The 19,855-nt window shown below is 37.3% G+C and overlaps 1 protein-coding gene across 1 annotated transcript; it reads right to left on the bottom strand.

The window, feature by feature from the left end:
• Positions 1-1,516: 1,516 nt before the first annotated feature.
• On the bottom strand, positions 1,517-19,837 carry LOC110458716 (leucine-rich repeat and death domain-containing protein 1-like). Its single transcript, XM_021510595.1, has 3 exons — positions 19,715-19,837; positions 8,364-10,388; positions 1,517-5,828 (listed from the first exon to the last, which is right to left on the bottom strand). Exons 1-3 carry the CDS (start codon positions 19,725-19,727, stop codon positions 5,530-5,532), a joined length of 2,337 nt encoding a protein of 778 aa, XP_021366270.1. The 5' UTR covers positions 19,728-19,837; the 3' UTR covers positions 1,517-5,529.
• Positions 19,838-19,855: the final 18 nt, after the last annotated feature.

Below are 19,855 nucleotides of genomic sequence, written 5' to 3'. Positions count from 1 at the left end.
GCCCCACCCCCACCACCCCCACTAAACGCCGACAGAACACCGAACTCCGTCAGTGAGAAGAAGCCCGTATGAGTGGAGTCATGTAGGCGATAAACCAGTAAACTAACTAACTAACACATTGCCACTGTTTACCTTTCCGTTCGTTTGTTTACGTTTTATCGGCCAAATGGCCTATTCTGTGTTAATGGGGGGTTCAGAATCCAATAATTAATTAAACTTTCCAACAAAAAAACTACGGTCAATGAAGGACGTGCCTCTATGTGTGAAATATGAGCGTGTATGTGTATGTTCGCTGGATAGGTTTGGTTTGGTTGTATAGGGTTTAACGTCCTGTTCACAACTAATGCCATTTAGAGACGTGTCTTCATGTATGTTGTGTGTGTATATGCTGGAGGCAACATGTAGGTAATTTGTCTTCTTGCGATAGTGTGGATCTTGTGCTGACTTCAGCATGGTATTTAAGTTAGATAACACTCTAAATGCTGCAACAGGTCTTCGCTATATAAAGGAGGCAAATACAGCGACATATTGCTTCCATGTCACATGCACGAATGCATTACGCTCATCAATGCACGTCATTGGATTGTCTTAACTGTTAATGGGACGTTAAACAAAACAAAACTACCCTTCGGCATAATATTTCAGTGAATTAGCACTTTAGAGTCGGCATCAGGGACAAGCTATCGCAAGGAGGCAAGTACACCCACATACCCTGCCCTCAGCACACAAACACTACCTACGTGGATGCACGTCCTTAAATGACCTTAGTGTTGATAGGACGCTAAACGTTATAGACAGAACTAAACACATCTGGTATACAGATCCGAGTGAAGTGGTGCCTAGAAACACGTTGCAAATTATAACGGTAAAAATAGAAACAGGTGAAAATAGGTCTGCTGCTAGGAGGACATGGAGGAGACAAAAAGAGGTCTGCTGCCCCCATTTGAACACTTGGGAATCTTTTTCGTTACATTATTTCCTATCTTCGTTCTCTTTCCAACGGCTCCCAAGGCACTAATCCTCATATGAAAATAGCTGTTGCGATGACGTTAAACCCACAAACAAAGAAACCCCTGCAGAATTGGGGGAGTTGCGTTTGTGCCCTCTATTTGGGGACACAAAGGATACCAAAAGAACTATGTTGCATTTGCGATATTTATTTTTTCTCTCTACTTGCGAACTTCGGTTGTTTCCTTGTGCTGTGCTTGGCGTAACCTGAGTTTTAGTCTTATTTGTTGAACGTTCGCCGAAGTGAGGAAGGCAAGAGTTTTGTCCCTATTCTGGAAACATGGCAATGTTCTTGAAAATGTTAGTTGTTATTAACAGCTAAACTTTAGCTTATAGGGAATATGTAATCGCAACAACCCGTTGTCGGTATAATGTGACCTAGTGGAATTCTGTTCTAGGTGCTTTCCGCGTCCTTAGATGACTTCAGCTTTTAATTGGACGCTTAGTCCAATCAATTAAACCAAAAAACTTTCTTCACAAAAAAAGATAATTTTCACAACACGATGCATGTATTTTACAATTTATTAATGTATTTATACACGAAGCCTCATAAAGTATTGTAAAAAAATCGACTAAATTACATATTATCATTCTCGTTTGATAGCGATAAACAAATAAGGAGTCGTTTAAGGTTTGACATTTCATCTTATCTAAATAAACTGTTTCATTTATATACAATATATACCTTAATTAACGAGACATGTTGTACACAAATTCGATCTTACAGGTCTTGTTTTGTTTAATTGCTACATATTTCATCCTTCAATCTAGTTACATATATTGTTTAGCACAGATCCATGATTTTAACGACAGAAGTATATTTGTGTATTTTTAACTCGTTCAGCCATGATAACACATTCGCACTCTTCCAATTCAGAGGATAGAAAAGTTCATTATGAAATTAAGAGGTGAATGAGTTACACGTCAAGTTGAGAATTCAAATTGTTTAAGACTTCCTTGCTTAGTTACTGAAAGGGTCAGTATTTTTGTTATCTAAATTGCTGAATGGATATATCAATACATGATCTTTTTACCCCCCAAAACTTGAATTTAGCAAAGTATTTAGCATACTACAATATTCACAGTCTGTTGCGTTTAGTTTATGGGTATTTTATTAGAACATATTCAATTGCCTCATAATACAGCAATAAAACTAGCATAATCAGTTAATTAAAATCTGTTGCTGGATTTGATAACGTTGTGTGGATTTCAAAATATCATTATGTTCATGCTTTTGGGTATATTTCCATCAATAAGTGGGCGAAAGTAAGTATGTATGTACATGTAACTCAAGTGTTCAGATTTGAAAAAGAAAACGCAACAGTTTATGATTTGGCCTTTACCTCACACATTTGAGTAACACATTCATATACAGATGGTAAGAAATGTTTTATGTACAGTTAAGGCTACACGTTAGTTTCCACAATTCTCTCTGAAATGTTACTTTTCCCCGTAAGCAGAGTCCTGATACACGAGATTCCACAGTATACCTGTCTACAGTGTACATACAAATCAAAGGACAACAAATTATAACTATAAATACATGTTCGAAATTTAAAAAAACAACACTAATTAATAGGAAAACAAAATATAAACTTAACTATTCTACGAAAACAAGTGATCAAAATAAAAGCAAGTAAATAACAAAAATAATTCTATATCTAAGATAAAAATATAAAACCCCACACAAATAGGCTTTGCTCTATATCTGAAGTTTTTTTTGCTTGACACCTGTTATACTTCTCAGAGAAATTGTAATTGTAATTTTAAATCGGGTTGACAAATAAGACATTTTCATAACACTATACCTAAAATAGGTTTGGAGCCCATAACTCTTATTATTTGTATGCGTTGAAAGTCATTCTTTTAGGACTAATCCTCAACTAAACCCTACTTTATACATTTCCATATAAAATGTTCGTTCAAAGTTTTATATTCTACGGGAGTTACTCCCCTTGCATCACTATAAGTTGATATATATATTTTTTTACCTGTAAATATTTATTTCCCTGTAAAACAGTTTCGCCACGGAAGCATTAAAGTTATAATTATTGTCGGAGTTGTTTATGTGAGTTGATTGACAAAGAAAGTAATGAGATCAGAGAGAATGTCTTAATACAATACATATTACATACGTGTCCGTTATAGTTGGATCACAAGAGTATTTTAAGTTACCTACATTTATGATTATCTTCGATTCAAATGCGTGAAAACCAAGTAAACAGTAAATCTCGACAACACAAGTCCGTGTGTGGGTTTAACAAGTGCCAGGGCCCTGTATGACTAAATACAAATTCAAAACGCTTTATAAATGTCTCGTTGTTTCGCTTTAAATCGGCAAGCAAAACATATATCTCGTTTTAGGAGACCTTTACAACCATTTACAGGGTTTTTTCTTCTTAATTTTTATCAATTATTGCTCGTGTTCGACTTTAGAATCATCGAAAATAAAGCTTGTATGGAAATATCGCCAAAATACTTCGTCGTGAAGCATATGTGGTACAGAGTAGATTGTAGAGAACCTATATTTCTGAGGTAAAGTCTAAAAATATACATTGAAAAAGTACATCAGGATACAAGAAAGACTAGATGATAAAATGAGATTGTAGATGTACTACCTGCTTCTAAGTAAAATATGTATCGAAAAAAGCACTAAAATATTATCAAATATTCAATAAAATCATTGAACAAAAATACCAAAAGAAAAGTAAGACAATAAGAAATGTAATTGTAAACAAAGTTATACGGGTACGAATATAGAAATTTAGTTCTAAAATTCAGATTTAAATGACTAGTATATACACAAGAAGAGAATCTTAGTTCACACATGTCAATGTAAAAGTTATAAAAGATAAGCTTCGAAACATTCTACCGGGCACAGTATAGTAGCTGTACAATAACCTCTGTTATAGATAGGGGAAGAAGATAGCCGCGTGCAGAACAGAACGCGCTGACTTGTGACGTCATAAAAAGTGACTGGTTATATGTTTATTTTATATCTTGTTAGAATACGGTTCTGTTGTTGGAGAGTGTAACAGAGCATTCTCCAACCCTCGGGGTGATTATTCGGCTGTCTAACCCTCGTTAGAGCCCCGGGACGGAAAAAAATAAATCACGCCTCGGGTTGGAAGTTACTCTGTCACATTCTCAAGATAGGGGGGATTATATTAGTCATTGTTTGATATTCGAGAACCGAGAAAGTGATTTTCGCTGGGTAGTGTGACGTCACTGTCAAAAGGGGAAAGTGGTATTCGATGTATATCTCTCATTTTAGTAATACTCTATTAGTAACGCTATTAGCTTCAGTTTAACATCATGAATCATGTGTAAATAGAAACAAAAAATATACCATTGTAGCATTTTGTATATATTACATGTAAAGTTGTATCAATCAAAGAATTAAAGTAATAGATTTACTTTTCATCGGGCTGACAAAACTGCACGTTGACCTCGTAAAAAGGCAATAATTGTGTATTACAGACAAAGTTACCATCACAGCTAATCATGTCATGTGTAGTGTCCAAAAGACACAGGGAACAAAACTCTAATAATCAAAGTCATTGATTATTTTTTAAGCATATCGTGGTTGTTTACAATGATTTGTTTCAAATGAACGTAGGGGTCCTTGTCGTGCTTTAGACCGACACTGATTAACAGCTTATCAATGGTAATACCAATGTGATCCGAGTTTTACTTCCGGTCAAAAACTCGATACAGCCTATTACGGCAGCACAGGAGCATGTGTATTGTTGTATACTCTATTTGTTGTAATCATTTCATTTTCACGACGGTGTATCTTATCATGGCTGAACTTCACACAACACAACCAGGAGGGCCTCAAGTCCCAAAAAAAACAATAACATATTTGTTAAATAAAAATACATTTTGTTCAAAAGTATTCCCGACACATTTAAATTCAGATCTATTCTCCCCCAGATAACTCTAAAATGCACATCCTGTTAAATATATTTCATGAACATTGAGAAATGATACACACCAAGACCAAACTTCTAACTCGGGACTTCCGAAACTCAGTCCGGCCGCTCTCACTAAATAAGCTGTCCGGTAACCGATAGTTACTCGGCTCAGTTCCGTCAACTTCTTTTCCGTATATCTCCCTCCTTATACAACATTACATGTATTTGCAATCGGAAATCGTCGGCACTTTCCGTAAACGAGAAAGTATTTTCTAGTATTTCTCGTTTAAGGAAAGTGCCGACGTTTTTTGATGGCATTTTTTGCAGTCCATGTGCGGAATATCCCTTTGCCAAGTCCACACGCAGAACTTTAAAAAGTTTGGTAAGAGCTAAACGCTATTTTCTAACATAACTAGAGTATAGCGGCCTACCGCGATGAGTCATATCGTATGAGTAAGACCACCAGAGAAAGTACGTAAGAATCCCCCTGGTATGATTCGTTAAAGTTCGTTAAAGTAGGTACACCAGTCAGAATGCTTAGAATCACATCTTCGGACAAACCCTTGTGCGCGGAACCATACGGTGTCTTAAGGTAAAATCTACCCTAAAACCTTAACCTCTGGGCGAAAATTTTCATAGCCTTTAGTTTCGAACACAACTCCTCGTAACCAACGATATGGAACACCCGAATAAGTTCGTCAATGGTTGCTAGGGGTCCCTTAAAGTCCTTCCAGAACAACATGGCGTTGTAGACTCGATCCTGAATCCTGTCTTTCCCGTGGAACGTCTGTTCGAGTTCCGTGATTTTCGTATCCGGGAACCGGAACTTCTTCATCATGTACCGGATCTCGTTTTTATCCAGGGACAGCTTGATCACGTCAAACATCTTCAACAGCAGCATTTCTAATATAAAAACAGAAAAGGTCACATCTTGGATTTAAGTGTAAGGTTACTATGAGCATAGCCATAGCAGGGGGTAACTGGTAAGGTGGAGGGGGAGCAAATTGAAACTGAGACACAGAGCTGAGGCCTGGAGGGGTTTCTTGATGGAGGAGGGGATATAAAATCACTCTGGCGACGTCATTTCAGATTTTGATGAAAATGTATTCAAATGAAAAGTATGAAAATACCTTGAAATTCCTTACTTCAGAGTTATTAAGGAGACCTTCATTTCTTATTGTTATGATTTGTTTGTTCAGGGTTTCACATCCTCTCAACATCCAATGTCACATAACAACCAATGTCACATAAACCAATGTCACATAAAAACCAATGTCACATAAACCAATGTCACATAAAAACCAATGTCACATAAACCAATGTCACATAACAACCAATGTCACATAAACCAATGTCACAAAACAACAAATATCACATAGCAACCAATGTCACATAACAACCAATGTCACATAACAACCAATGTTACATGCATAACAACCGATGTCACATAGCAACCAATTTCACATAACAACCAATGTCACATAACAACCAATGTCACATAACAACCAATGTCACATAACAACACATAACAACCAATGTCACATGACAATTAATGTCACAAAACAACCAATGTCACATAACAACGAATTTCACATAACAACCAATAACCAATGTCACATAATAACCAGTGCTACAAAACACCCAATGTCACATAACATCCAATGTCACATAACATCCAATGTCACATAACAAAGGTCACATAAACCAATGTCATATACATAACAACCAAACCCACATAACAACCAATAACCAATGTCACATAAAAACAAATGTCACATAACAAATGCCACATAAACCAATTTCACAAAACAACCAATGCCACATACCAATCAATGTCACATAAACAAATGTCACATATCAACCAATGTCACATGACAATCAATGTCACAAAACAACAAATGTCACAAAACAACAAATGTCACAAAACAACAAATGTCACAAAACAACCAATATCACATGACAATTAATGTCACAAAACAACCAATATCACATGACAATTAATGTCACAAAACAACAAATGTCACAAAACAACCAATGTCTCATAACAACCAATATCACATAACAACCAAAGTCACATAACAACCAGTGCTACAAAACAGCCAATGTCACATAACAGCCAGTGCTACAAAACAGCCAATGTCACATAACCCCCAATGTCACATAACCCCCAATGTCACATAACATCCAATGTCACATAACATCCAATGTCACATAACAACTTATGTCACATAACAACACATATCAACCAATGCCACATAACAACACATAACAACAAATGTCACATATCAACCAATGTCACATAACAACCAGTGCTACAAAACAACCAATGTCACATAACAACCAATGTCACATACATACCAACCAATGTCAACCAATGTCACATAACAACCAATGTCACATAACAACCAATGTCACATAAACCAATGTCACATACATAACAACCAATGCCACATAACAACCAATGTCACATAACAACCAATGTCACATAACAACCAATGTCACATAACAACTAATGTCACATAAACCAATTTCACAAAACAACCAATGTCACATAATAACCAATGTCACATAACAACCAATGTCACATAAACCAATGTCACATAACAACCAATGTCACATAAAAACCAATGTCACATAAACCAATTTCACAAAACAACCAATGTCACATAACAAACAATGTCACATAAACTAATGTCACATAAACCAATGTCACATAACAACCAATGTCACATAAACTAATGTCACATAACAACCACTGTCACATAACAACCAATGTCACATACAGAAAGTGTCCTCAGACAATATGGTCACCCAATGGTCAATTTAAAGTGCAATTATACTGAAATATCACAACCTTGACACGGTGACATGACAATTTTGCCTGGTCGTATCATTCTGACGACGAGCAATCCAACTGTAGGTGGCTATGAAGACACCAACCAACCGGAACTATTTAGGTCGCAAGGGCTGGGGGTTCGGGGTGCGGGATGCAAGTAGATTTTGTTTTCTCCTACGTCTTTTTTCAGTCGAAATAACAAAACAAAACGAACTTCAGTCGTCACAAAATTAGCAAAGGATCATACAATGTCCATTCGTTCCCTGTTAGGCACATACATAGGCACATACGTAAATGTACTTTTCCTGCAGATACAGTACATCCAGAATCTGGTTTTCATCGATTTCTCGATATCAATACTGCAGCAATCTGTATATATCATATATTATCCATAATTTGGAAGGCCTTTTTGAAGTATCGGACTTAAAAGCATCGTCTTTGTATACGCTGTATAGCTTAATCAATGAATGAGTATATTTCCTTATAAATTTCGTGAATATAAAATCGTCAAAAATAGGTCATTTGCAAGACTTTTGCAAAAAACAATTAATCTCGAAAGGCTTAACGACAAATAATGATACATGTAAGTGAATGTAACTTACCCTCACGCTCCATCGCTCGTCTGATGAATCGACCAATCGGCTGCATGACACCACTAACGCAAATGTCCATCGGCGGAGTCTTTAACGGGTTGTTATAGAGACGCAGATCCTTTAAACCTGATAGGTTATCGAAATTTTCCGGAAGTGACATCAATGAGTTATTATTCAAATGAAGCACTTTGAGATTTTTTAGCTCACAAAGAGCCTCTGGTAGTACACATATGTCGTTGTAGTCTGCTACAAAGGACTGAATGTTCTTCATGCCGCTGATGGTATTTGGGAGGGTTCTCAATGAGTTATTCGATACGATTAGATAGGAAAGTCCAGAGAACTCAACCTCATCCGGAAGTGACGGAGTCGGGTGTCCGTTTTTCTGATCATACTTCAGACGTTCAAGATTCGGTATAGCAAACACAATTTTTGGAAATTGTAAAAACTGGTTGTTTGAAATATCCAAATCAGCTAGTTCGTTCATTCCTTCAAATTCCTCAGGAATGTCGTCAAGTAGGTTGTCAGAAAGATCTAGAACTTCAAGGTTCTTGATGCCACAAAACTCCGGGTCCAGACTTCGGATCCGGTTATTGCTCAAGTTAAGAACACGCATTCGTTCAAATCTGGTAACTTCGTTGGGTATAGCCTGCAGCTGGTTGTGCCTCATGTCCAAAACCTCCACCCCCTTGAGTGAACACATCGACCTCGGAAACTCCGTGAATGCATTTCTGCTGAGATTTATCTGTTTCATTTTACTCATATTCCCAAAATCTTCCGGAAGTTGTGAGACTTTATTTCCGTCAGAAAGAAATATTTCCAGACCATGAAGAGAACTGATAGCTGGAGGAAGTACCTCGAATGCATTGTCTGATAACACTAAAGAATGTAAGCGTCGCAAATTCTCCAGTTCAACCGGAAGGTCGGAAATCTGGTTCTTCAACAAGCTCAGAACCTCCAGATTAGAGCACCAGCAGAGATTCTCCGGAATTTCATTGATGCAATTATTCCCAACATATATCTCCTTGAGGTTGTACAAATTGGATATGTTATCCGGGATTCTCTTTATTCTGTTATTCTCCAGACCTAAAACCTCTATCAAATTGAGGTCACAAAGTTCATCCGGAATGACTTCGATCTGGTTATTGTTTAGTCCTAAAACTGTCAGATTTTTGAGATTTCCAATTTCCGGTTGTATTGCCGTCAATTTGTTCCCACTCAGAGCAAGTTCCGTCAGAGTTTCCATCCAATATACTTGAATGGGGACAAACTCAAACTCATTATCATCCAGCAGAAGTTGCTCAAGGCACGTGAAGTTTTCTGTTTCTCTCGGTAGGTTTGTTATATGGTTTCCGGATAAAGCGAGTCTACGAAGATCTTCTATCTTACACACTTCTGGTGTGACAAAGTCGAGTACATTTCTCTCCAATGCAAGCACCTTCAGACTTTTGCAATGACCAATTGTGTTTGGAAGTTCGGAAATTCTGTTTTCGCTCAGGATAAGATATTCGAGTTGCTCGAGATAGCCAATCTGTGCCGGAATATGAGTCAGTCTGTTCCCGTGGAATACCAACTCGCGCATGTCCAGAAGACTTGCAACATCCGGTCGTATTTCAGTGATCTCGTTATTAGAGAAATCTAGCACGCGTAGATGATAGAGAAGATATATGCTACTAGAAATGACGCCAAGTTTATTGTTTGGCACTTCGAGAATCTCTAGATTTACTAGCTTCTCTATGTCGTCCGGAAGACTCGTGAGACCGTTGTCTCCAAGCATCAAATGTGTGAGCTTTTTGAATTCAAATACGCCTTCCGGTACGACCATCAACATCTGTTCGTTCAGGTCAAGTGTCACACTTTGTCCGTCATCGTATAAGTAGTCTTCTAGGTTGAGCGGTTCAGGTTCCCGTTCCGGTTCTTCCTCCACTTCTGTAACTTCCTGTGACGATTCTCCGACGCCATTAGGAACATCGGGGTTCTCCTGTAGAACGTCCTGATCCTCCGGAGGTCCCACGGGATCCGCCGATCCTTCCATATCTGTAAATTCGTAAAAATAACTTCACAATAAAAATAAAATTATTCCACATTAATAATTATGATATTAATAACACTATCTTAACTAAATAAGAGTGATTTTCTTCCGCAGTGTGTATGTCCGCTGCAAATCTTAGGATGCAAAACGAAACCTAGCGGAGGAAAATAGTACTAAGGCAGATATGAGCCTGACCATAGCTAACAGAATATTTCTGCAACATTGAGCAGACTCTGTCGTGAACAAAGAGAACATAAATACTCAATAATGCACACAACTGAAAGAAATGGCGAACAAGAAAATTATGTTCATTAAGCCATCAACCGATTATACAAAGCAACTTAATTATTTTATATCTTTTCTTTCCTTACCAGTTTTCTTTACCTTTTTGAGAACACAACCTCTGATTTGTCCCTTTAGCCGATTCGCCGACACTTTTAATGACACAATATCTCTAAGCACATTTTGCGAAGGGTCTCCACTTACCCACTTCCTTTGCTCGGAAACAGGTATTCAACTGACATGAAAATCGATACAGAACCCAATTTAAAATACGATTCTGTGTGTGCTATAATAGTGATAACCCTCTGGTGACCTCTGGCTTAATCGATTACTACCGAGATTAGATTTCAACAATTTCCATACGATTCAACTTCGGAGAAAAACCTTCCATTTGTTTTTCTGACTTGCGTTTGTAAAGAAGTGTCGCTGAAGAATCGTATTGAGCGTTCGATATTGAATCCTGGGACTATAACAATGCAATACACCATAGCGCTGAACTTCACAGTAGTAGGCCGAAAACATTTGTCGTTTCAAACAGTCATATATCGAATGTTTGTCAATTATAGACTTGTTTTGAGGTGAATACGTGGTTATATGATCCTGAGAAAGACATACTAACTGAGACGAAGTCTAAGTTAATACCACTTCTCATACCGTCATTATTACCGTTTATCACATAATGTACTGTGCTTTGTAGTGAATATACCTCGTTTAGGTATTAACCCATGCAATATGACCTCTCAGCCCTGTGATTGGTTGTAAGTTTCAATTGTTTCAATTGTGACGTCACGCCTAAGACAAGATCATGACGTCACAGACTTACGCACTGGAGTCAAAATTGCGTCTTTTTACATTTCAAGGTCGCATGGAAATTGTTGTTTTACACGAATAAATGCCACAAATCTTGATTATGTGATAAAAGGGATCTTACACTCGTTTTCATTTCATATGAAATTTCTGAACCTCGTCACGAATTTTTCACTTGAAGATCCTATATATATTATAGAACTCGAAATTAAGGTCTTTAATAGTGTTATATTAGATATATCATTATGCTGTAAATATCATTAAATAAGATGGAGTGTTAAATGGCATCGGGACAAAAAAAATGTTTCTTTTGAAAAGAGGCTTGTGAAGTTTAACTCGGGGTGATAGGTGGCAGTATATTCTACATTATGTATTTGCCGATGGGTTATATGCTCTAAGGTCCTTTAATATTCAAAACCATCAATGGCGAAAGTGCCACTAGGACTATTGCTTCCAAGGTGGCGTCGTAGATTGTGAAGCATAGAAATAGTACGAGTGGCGACAGAGATTAAAATGACCGGTCGTTTCTGTCAGAACCTGAAACTTAAATTCCATGTCAAACTTTCGAGCATTTTATTCGGCATTTTAATTAACCAAGATAAATAAGCATCCGCATGCTACAGTCATAATACGGATGTATTCATGTAGTCTGGTCGAAAACAGAAGTCACGTGTCTCTCCGGTCATCCACAACAGTCATAATACGAATGTATTCATGTGGTCTGGTCGGAAACAAAAGTCACGTGTCTCTCCCGGTCATCCACAACAGTCATGCATGCTACAGTCATAATACGGATGTATTCATGTAGTCTGGTCGAAAACAGAAGTCCCGTGTCTCTCCGGTCATCCACAACAGTCATAACACGGATGTATTCATGTGGTCTGGTCGGAAACAAAAGTCACGTGCCTCTTCTGGTCATCCACAACAGTCATAATACGTTGTCTGGTCGGAAATAGAAGTCACGTGTCTCGCCCGATCCTCCACAACAGTCATAATACGGATGTATTCATGTTATCTGGTCGGAAACAGATGTCACGTGTCCCTCCCGGTCATCCACAACAGTCATAATACGGATCTATTCATGTGGTCTGGTCGGAAACAGAAGTCACGTGTCTCTAACGGGCATCCACAACAGTCATAATACGGATGTATTTATGTGGTCTGGTCGGAAACAGAAGTCACGTGTCTCTAACGGGCATCCACAACAGTCATAATACGGATGTATTTATGTGGTCTGGTCGGAAACAGAAGTCACGTGTCTCTAACGGTCATCCACAACAGTCATAATACGGATATATTCATGTGGTCTGGTCGGAAACAAAAGTCACGTGCCTCTTCTGGTCATCCACAACAGTCATAATACGTTGTCTGGTCGGAAATAGAAGTCACGTGTCTCGCCCGATCCTCCACAACAGTCATAATACGGATGTATTCATGTAATACGGATGTATTCATGTGGTCTGGTCGAAAACAGATGTCACGTGTCTCTCCGGTCATCCACAACAGTCATAACACGGATGTATTCATGTGGTCTGGTCGGAAACAAAAGTCACGTGTCTCTTCTGGTCATCCACAACAGTTATAATACGTTGTCTGGTCGGAAATAGAAGTCACGTGTCTCGCCCGATCCTCCACAACAGTCATAATACGGATGTATTCATGTGGTATTGTCGGAAACAGAAGTCACGTGTCTCTCCCGGTCATCCACAACAGACATAATACGTCGTCTGTTCGGAAACAGAAGTCACGTGTCTCTCCCGGTCCTCCACAACAGTCATAATACGGATGTATTCATGTGGTCTGGTCGGAAACAAAAGTCACGTGTCTCTTCTGGTCATCCACAACAGTCATAATACGTTGTCTGGTCGGAAATAGAAGTCACGTGTCTCTCCCGATCCTCCACAACAGTCATAATACGGATGTATTCATGTGGTCTGGTCGGAAATAGATGTCACGTGTCTCTCCCGGTCCTCCACAACAGTCATAATACAAATGTATTCATGTGGTATTGTCGGAAACAGAAGTCACGTGTCTCTCCCGGTCATCCACAACAGTCATAATACGTCGTCTGGTCGGAAACAGAAGTCACGTGTCTCTCTCGGTCCTCCACAACAGTCATAATACGGATGTATTCATGTAGTGTGGTCGGAAACAGAAGTCACGTGTCTCTCCCGGTCCTCCACAACAGTCATAATACAGATGTATTCATGTGGTATTGTCGGAAACAGAAGTCATGTGTCGCTCCCGGACATCCACAACAGTCTTAATACGGATGTATTCATGTGGTCTGGTCGGAAACATAAGTCACGTGTCTCGCCCAGTCATCCACAACAGTCATAATACGGATTATTCATGTGGTCTGGTCGGAAACAGAAGTCACGTGTCTCTCCCGGTCATCCACAACAGTCACAATACGGATGTATTCATATGGTCTGGTCGGAAACATAAGTCACGTGTCTCTCCCGGCCATCCACAACAGTCATAATACGTCGTCTGGTCGGAAACAGAAGTCACTTGTCTCTCTTGGTCATCCACAACAGTCATAATACGGATTATTCATGTGGTCTGTTCGGAAACAGAAGTCACGTGTCTCTCCCGGTCCTCCACAACAGTCATAATACGGATGTATTCATGGGGTCTGGTCGGAAACAGAAGTCACGTGTCTCTCCCGGTCATCCACAACAGTCATAATACGGATGTATTCATGTGGTCTGTCCGGAAACAGAAGTCACGTGTCTCTCCCGGTCATCCGCAGCATAAATTAAAATCATTTAATTTCCATAAATATTTCAAAGCACGGCTCCGTTTCTCAAGGACATGAACTTACCAAAGGAACCAAGGCAGGTGTAGGTATATATCTTGTATTTGATAATTGTCTCTCGACGCGCAAAACATATTGATCTAACTCATGATTTAGTATTATATCCCTGGGCGATTGTTTACATTGTATAAAGTGTGTGGGTAAGTTGAGTTTAACAATATTTATTGGCAAATAATTCAAATAGTGGATTGGGGTCGAGTTGTTACAGTTTATAACCAATATGTGATTATATATATAATGTACAATACATCCGACAATGCATTATCGACGCTATTTGCCACATTTTGGTATACACTGTATACGTACTGTACAATTATTATTTTTACATGCTTAAAGGCCTATCAGCACAAGAGGCCATTAGGGCCAATAAAAGGTCGACAAAGACCGATGCAAAATAAAAATATAAAACAAACGTCAAGGTAAAAGACAAACGTAAAGGTAAAAGACAAACGTCAACTTGAATATTGAAAGTGGCTATGGTTACTCATATTAGACCTACAGCTTTCAGATATTTTAAAATTGTAGAGAGGGTTATTTTTTTCTAAATAAGATTTTAGTAAACGGTTTACAGGGTTTGTTTACATCAATAACCATATCGTGGTATACTAGCATGTATCGTCGGATACCAGTGAGTAGCGGAGTGAAATCAGACGTGGGTATCCGACGACGGCTAACATGACCAAGGTTTAAACTCTTATTCACTCTTCTAAAACGTCCTTATAAAGTGTTTATTCTACAAACTGCGAAGACAAATATGTAACCCTATGGAGAATATTTAAAGTTTGAATTTTAATTCATATATTTTTAGAAGATATTTACCATAGTAGTCTAGTGGCATGATACCAGGCTCCTGACCGATGGGTTGCGGGTTCGAGTAACGTCACGGCACTGTGTTATATCTTTGAGCATGATACTTTACTCCGCTTGTTCTTGTCTACTCAGCTGTAAATGAGTACGTGGTTGGGCAGTGCTAGAATTGTTGAATGCTAGCTGTTAGCGCCGAAATGGCAACACCGGCTGTACGTATCCTCCCCAGGGAGTTGAGACAGATAATGGCTGGTTGCAAATGCCCTATAACCACGGATAATAATTTGTGAACCGCTTTAAGACGACCTACGAACTAGGTTGTGATAAAGAGATATTTAAGAACCTCAAATTGTTATTATTTATTATAAGTTTATAAGTTATTTCTCGACAATGATCGGCTTATACTGGTATCAGTCAAAGTGTACGGCTTAATTTCAGGGACAAATGTACCTGTTGTGTGAGTGATCGTTTTGAATGCGACTTCATTTTATAACTCACTGTAAATCAATTTATGAATATGAGTTTTGAGTATATTCATGTATATTATCATGTGATATAGAGTGGTGATTGGAGGTATACAGGTGAGCAATTGATTAAATAGGCCGACATAGACATCAGAAGTACGACAGTGCTGGGACACCATAATTGCTGTTTGATTTCTTTGTATATGGCTGACAGTAAATCGCGTCATTATTTACACGTTTTATGGCACAACTAATGGCTTTTAATATTTCCAAACACAGGGACTAGTTAATGGACTATTAAAAACCGATAACTGTATTCGCGTCAAAAAGTATAGAGACCGCCCGAATATTATATTTGAAAAGATACAAATTTTCATCGATATTTAAAATATTATGATCATTATCCTTTTTACATACATAACTATAAACTATAAAATCTTACAAATTAATTATAATCCATCTTAATTAACAAGTCCCTGTGTTTTTTACTACATGGTATACCATGGGGTCTATTTTTCACAGCATTATTAGCTTGTAGATGATTTAACGCCAATCGTTCAGGTAGTATATGTTTTGAACAACAATTAAATTCGAAAATATAAACATTTTATAAGGAATTAAACTATTGGTCCGACAACAAAAACAGACAATAATAATAATGATATTTGTTTACCTCCACACATTTCTCAAAAATATGATTTTGAAAATTTGTATTAAAATCTGATAAAGCTATCCATACTTTGAGTAGCCGGGTCACGTATATGTGTGTTGTCTCCGCCCAGGTGTGTTTTTGGTATGTCATTAATTAGGTAGACCCGAAAACCTTTTCATTGTATAAACATATCACGTACCATACTTTAGATGGAATCGATATACATATTTATATACATCTATTATGTATATATATGTTGTATATACGTATTGACCCGTTTTAATATCATCTATAACTGTCATTTAATCTCCTTTGATACAATATTCAATACGTACATAAATGAACAGCTACGCATTTATTTGTAAAAAGGTTTAGATATTGTCGTAGTCAAAGCCGACCTCAGTCTATAAATGAAACGAAGTTTTTGCCTTGTTCATACACAAACGTGAGCGGTGGCGGCTTAAATGTTCAATAAGTACAGAACTACAGCCTTTCACTGCATGTGAAAACCACTATGGAAAGATATTTGTTATAACACATAGCAAACCAAATTTGTTTAAATCGATTTTTTTCCGAACCGTTTGAAAAATAAAATTCCTCGTGTTTAGTTTATCTCATTTAAGTAATTTGAGTCTCAAACCACGTTTTTCGTTTTTGTTGATTTCAGGTTTTAGTGTAAACTTCATTTCGTTTCTTTCATTTCACACATAATTTGAGGAAACTCACAAGTGTTCAACCAGAAGCAGGAAAGAGAAACAAGCTTAGAGTTTATATTAACCCTAATTTCAGGTTTTAGAATATGTTTACGTGGGAACATGCATGTGACTGATAAGCGAAGTATCTTTGATATATATATTTGTAACAGTTTGATGGAATCTATTACACAAAACGCGAAGGATGAACTTCTCCTCTATACCTGAATTCTATCGTGGCGCTGTATATAATGCTGTGCCTGTTGATTTGTGTATTTTTATGACTAAAATCGGCTAAAAGGTACAGACAATCATCCTTTCATTAAATGCAAGAGTGTGTGATGGTTATAGTATAATGTGATTTGACCCATCTGTGTTGCCGTTTTGTTTTGATAAAATGCTTAAAAGTTGGAAAGTTTAAAGGCTGTCGGATGTAGGTTAAGTGGTGCTTTGGCAGCCCTATCTACTGTCTCATTTCCACTTAATCCGACGACTGGGAATCCAAATTAAAATCAGGTGACAGAACAATAAAACCCGAGGGATAGTGGTATCGTTGGTAAATGTATTAAAGTTCCGGGTTTTGTTATTTTAAAGTGCAGACAGTGAGTCGGAGCAGATAATTGATATTTCCGTGTTGTTTATTTGTCGGTGTTATCTAAATCAAGATCAACTGCAATAACGTTCCCATCTAAACGAAATTTGCGATGATATTCGCTATACACTAAATCACGTTTGTAAACATAAAATTGAAGACCAGTGCAGCTTTTTACTTGGCGATCATTAACATGTATACTTGACTGATATAGAGTGGGAAACACTTATGATAAATATGGCTGGAAATATCAGAGGAATGGTATGTGAGATGGAGAGTTTTCTATAATTAACCTATTGATGTATATATAAGTGTATACGTATATATGTAAAAGATGTATGAGGAATAGGTATTGTAGTGAACCTTTGATATTATGAATTATATAATGCAGTTATATGAATGTCGAATACGTCATTATTTAATACATTTACTTCTCAAAACTATGTTTATATGTAAATTAAGACACATTTTGTAAAACTGTTTTGACATATGAAATCTCCTAAAGGAGGAAATAAAGAATGTCTGTCTGTCTGTCTCCAAGTTGTGGAAATTGGAGAGGTATTACTCTTATAGTAACAACAGCTAAAATAATGGGAAAAGTCATCTCAGAAGGAATGCAAATGAAGTGTATAAGAACCTTAGAAGTGAACAAGATGGATTCAGAGCAGGGCCAGGAACAACTGAACAGGAAACAAGGAAGACCAATAGAAACCTGGAGAAGGACAGTAGAGGAGGAAATGAAACACCTAGGCTTCTCATCATGGTCAGACGCTGCAAAGAAGGCAGCAGATGGGATGTTATGGATAGGACTTGTTCATGGCCCTATTCTCCACTTGGATAGAAGGAACTAATGGTGTTTTCTTTTTATATCAGATTTTTTTTTTTATATAAATTTCAACCTATTGTTTAAAACAGTAATACATTCCTTAAATTGAAAAAATATAATTGAGATGTGCGATTTAGCAATGGCAATATGGAGATATTGTCATCTTCACAAGTCATACATGTACACATACTTAACGTGTAACAGATAATTAATGTATACGTCATTTACAGGCCTATTGTAACGCCACTTTTTTTTTTTTACCTTNTTTTATACATCATATTACTCTCTACACATCAACAAAGTATCATGCCCCTGTGGTCCTAACTACCTAAATATGTTGTCATACTGACACGTTGCCGGACCTCTAAGTCCACTGATCTGTTAAAACGAAATTGGTTTCTGATTTAGGCTGACGTATATGTTGTGCTGTACGTCTGTATATGAAGATAGATAAACACTATTGAATTACACCTGACATCAAATCATGAACCGTTTTAAATTACAAACGTGTCCAGCATACGATTTACCTGTTAATATCAAAACAAATATTCACCACCGAAACCTTGGTATGTTAATTTGATTTTATCTATATCTTCTAACACAGTAACTTACTGTAGTATCAATGACTCTTCAGTATGCGATTGATTTCCCTTTATATATATATGCAGAAAGCTTTCAAATAATTCGCTAATGGAGACGTCTTTTTAAAATTATTTATTCTAATGGCTACATATATACAGGTTTCAATGAGACCGGTAACATTCAGGTAGCTGGCATAATAATTGAAATACATGAAAGTAGGAGACGGAGAGTGATCAAATATTTCAGACTTGTGAGTCCAAAATCTGGGTGTTAAATTTATAACTAATTTGATTATTTGCTTGTAAAATTATACTTTATGCAGAGTACGTGCTTTATTTGACATGGATAAATGTCAATCGATCATCATGCAACATCTATATATGGGTAGCTCAAATGAAGAGTTTTTTAACCGATGATAAGAGAATGTTAATTGCATTTCATTAATATATCGTATATTTTAATTTCAAATTCACAGCTATTGTCAAATATATAGACAGGTGCCCCAATTAAAATTCTTCTATTTTAATGCCAGCAATTGAAATGCTTTTTATTTTAATGACAGATTAATATATGAAATGAGTTCAATTAGGCGCACCTTCGCTAGAAATGCATATGCACGTGTATATACACATATATGTATGTGTGTTTACGTTTTGTCTACACACTTGTATACACGTATACATATACATAGCCGTAATTACGCTATATATGTACAGTACTGTATTGACACTTTCAAGAACAGTTGTATTACGATTTTAACTGACCTGCAAGCGTTCATTAAAACATATATTGCTGTAGCAACATACCTTTCTCTTTCATCTAACTGTATTCGACACCCACATATGTTCCGATAAAGTTGGATAAGCCGGTGAAGTCCCCCTTTTAATCACCGAGGACGCTTTAGGTTGCCAAGTGCGAATAACGCGATCGGCGATAAGTCTGCGTGA

The sequence above is a fragment of the Mizuhopecten yessoensis genome, unplaced genomic scaffold (assembly GCF_002113885.1).
Source record: "Mizuhopecten yessoensis strain PY_sf001 unplaced genomic scaffold, ASM211388v2 scaffold9719, whole genome shotgun sequence".
Classification (NCBI taxonomy): Eukaryota; Metazoa; Mollusca; class Bivalvia; order Pectinida; family Pectinidae; genus Mizuhopecten; species Mizuhopecten yessoensis.
This window is presented reverse-complemented; position numbering and strand designations above follow the sequence as displayed.

Bases quoted from the DNA above. Each gene is read 5' to 3' on its own strand.
- LOC110458716 (XM_021510595.1), bottom strand. The intron at 5,829-8,363 runs GTAAGTTACATT...TTTTTATATTAG, and splicing joins ACGAGCGATGGAGCGTGAGG to AAATGCTGCTGTTGAAGATG.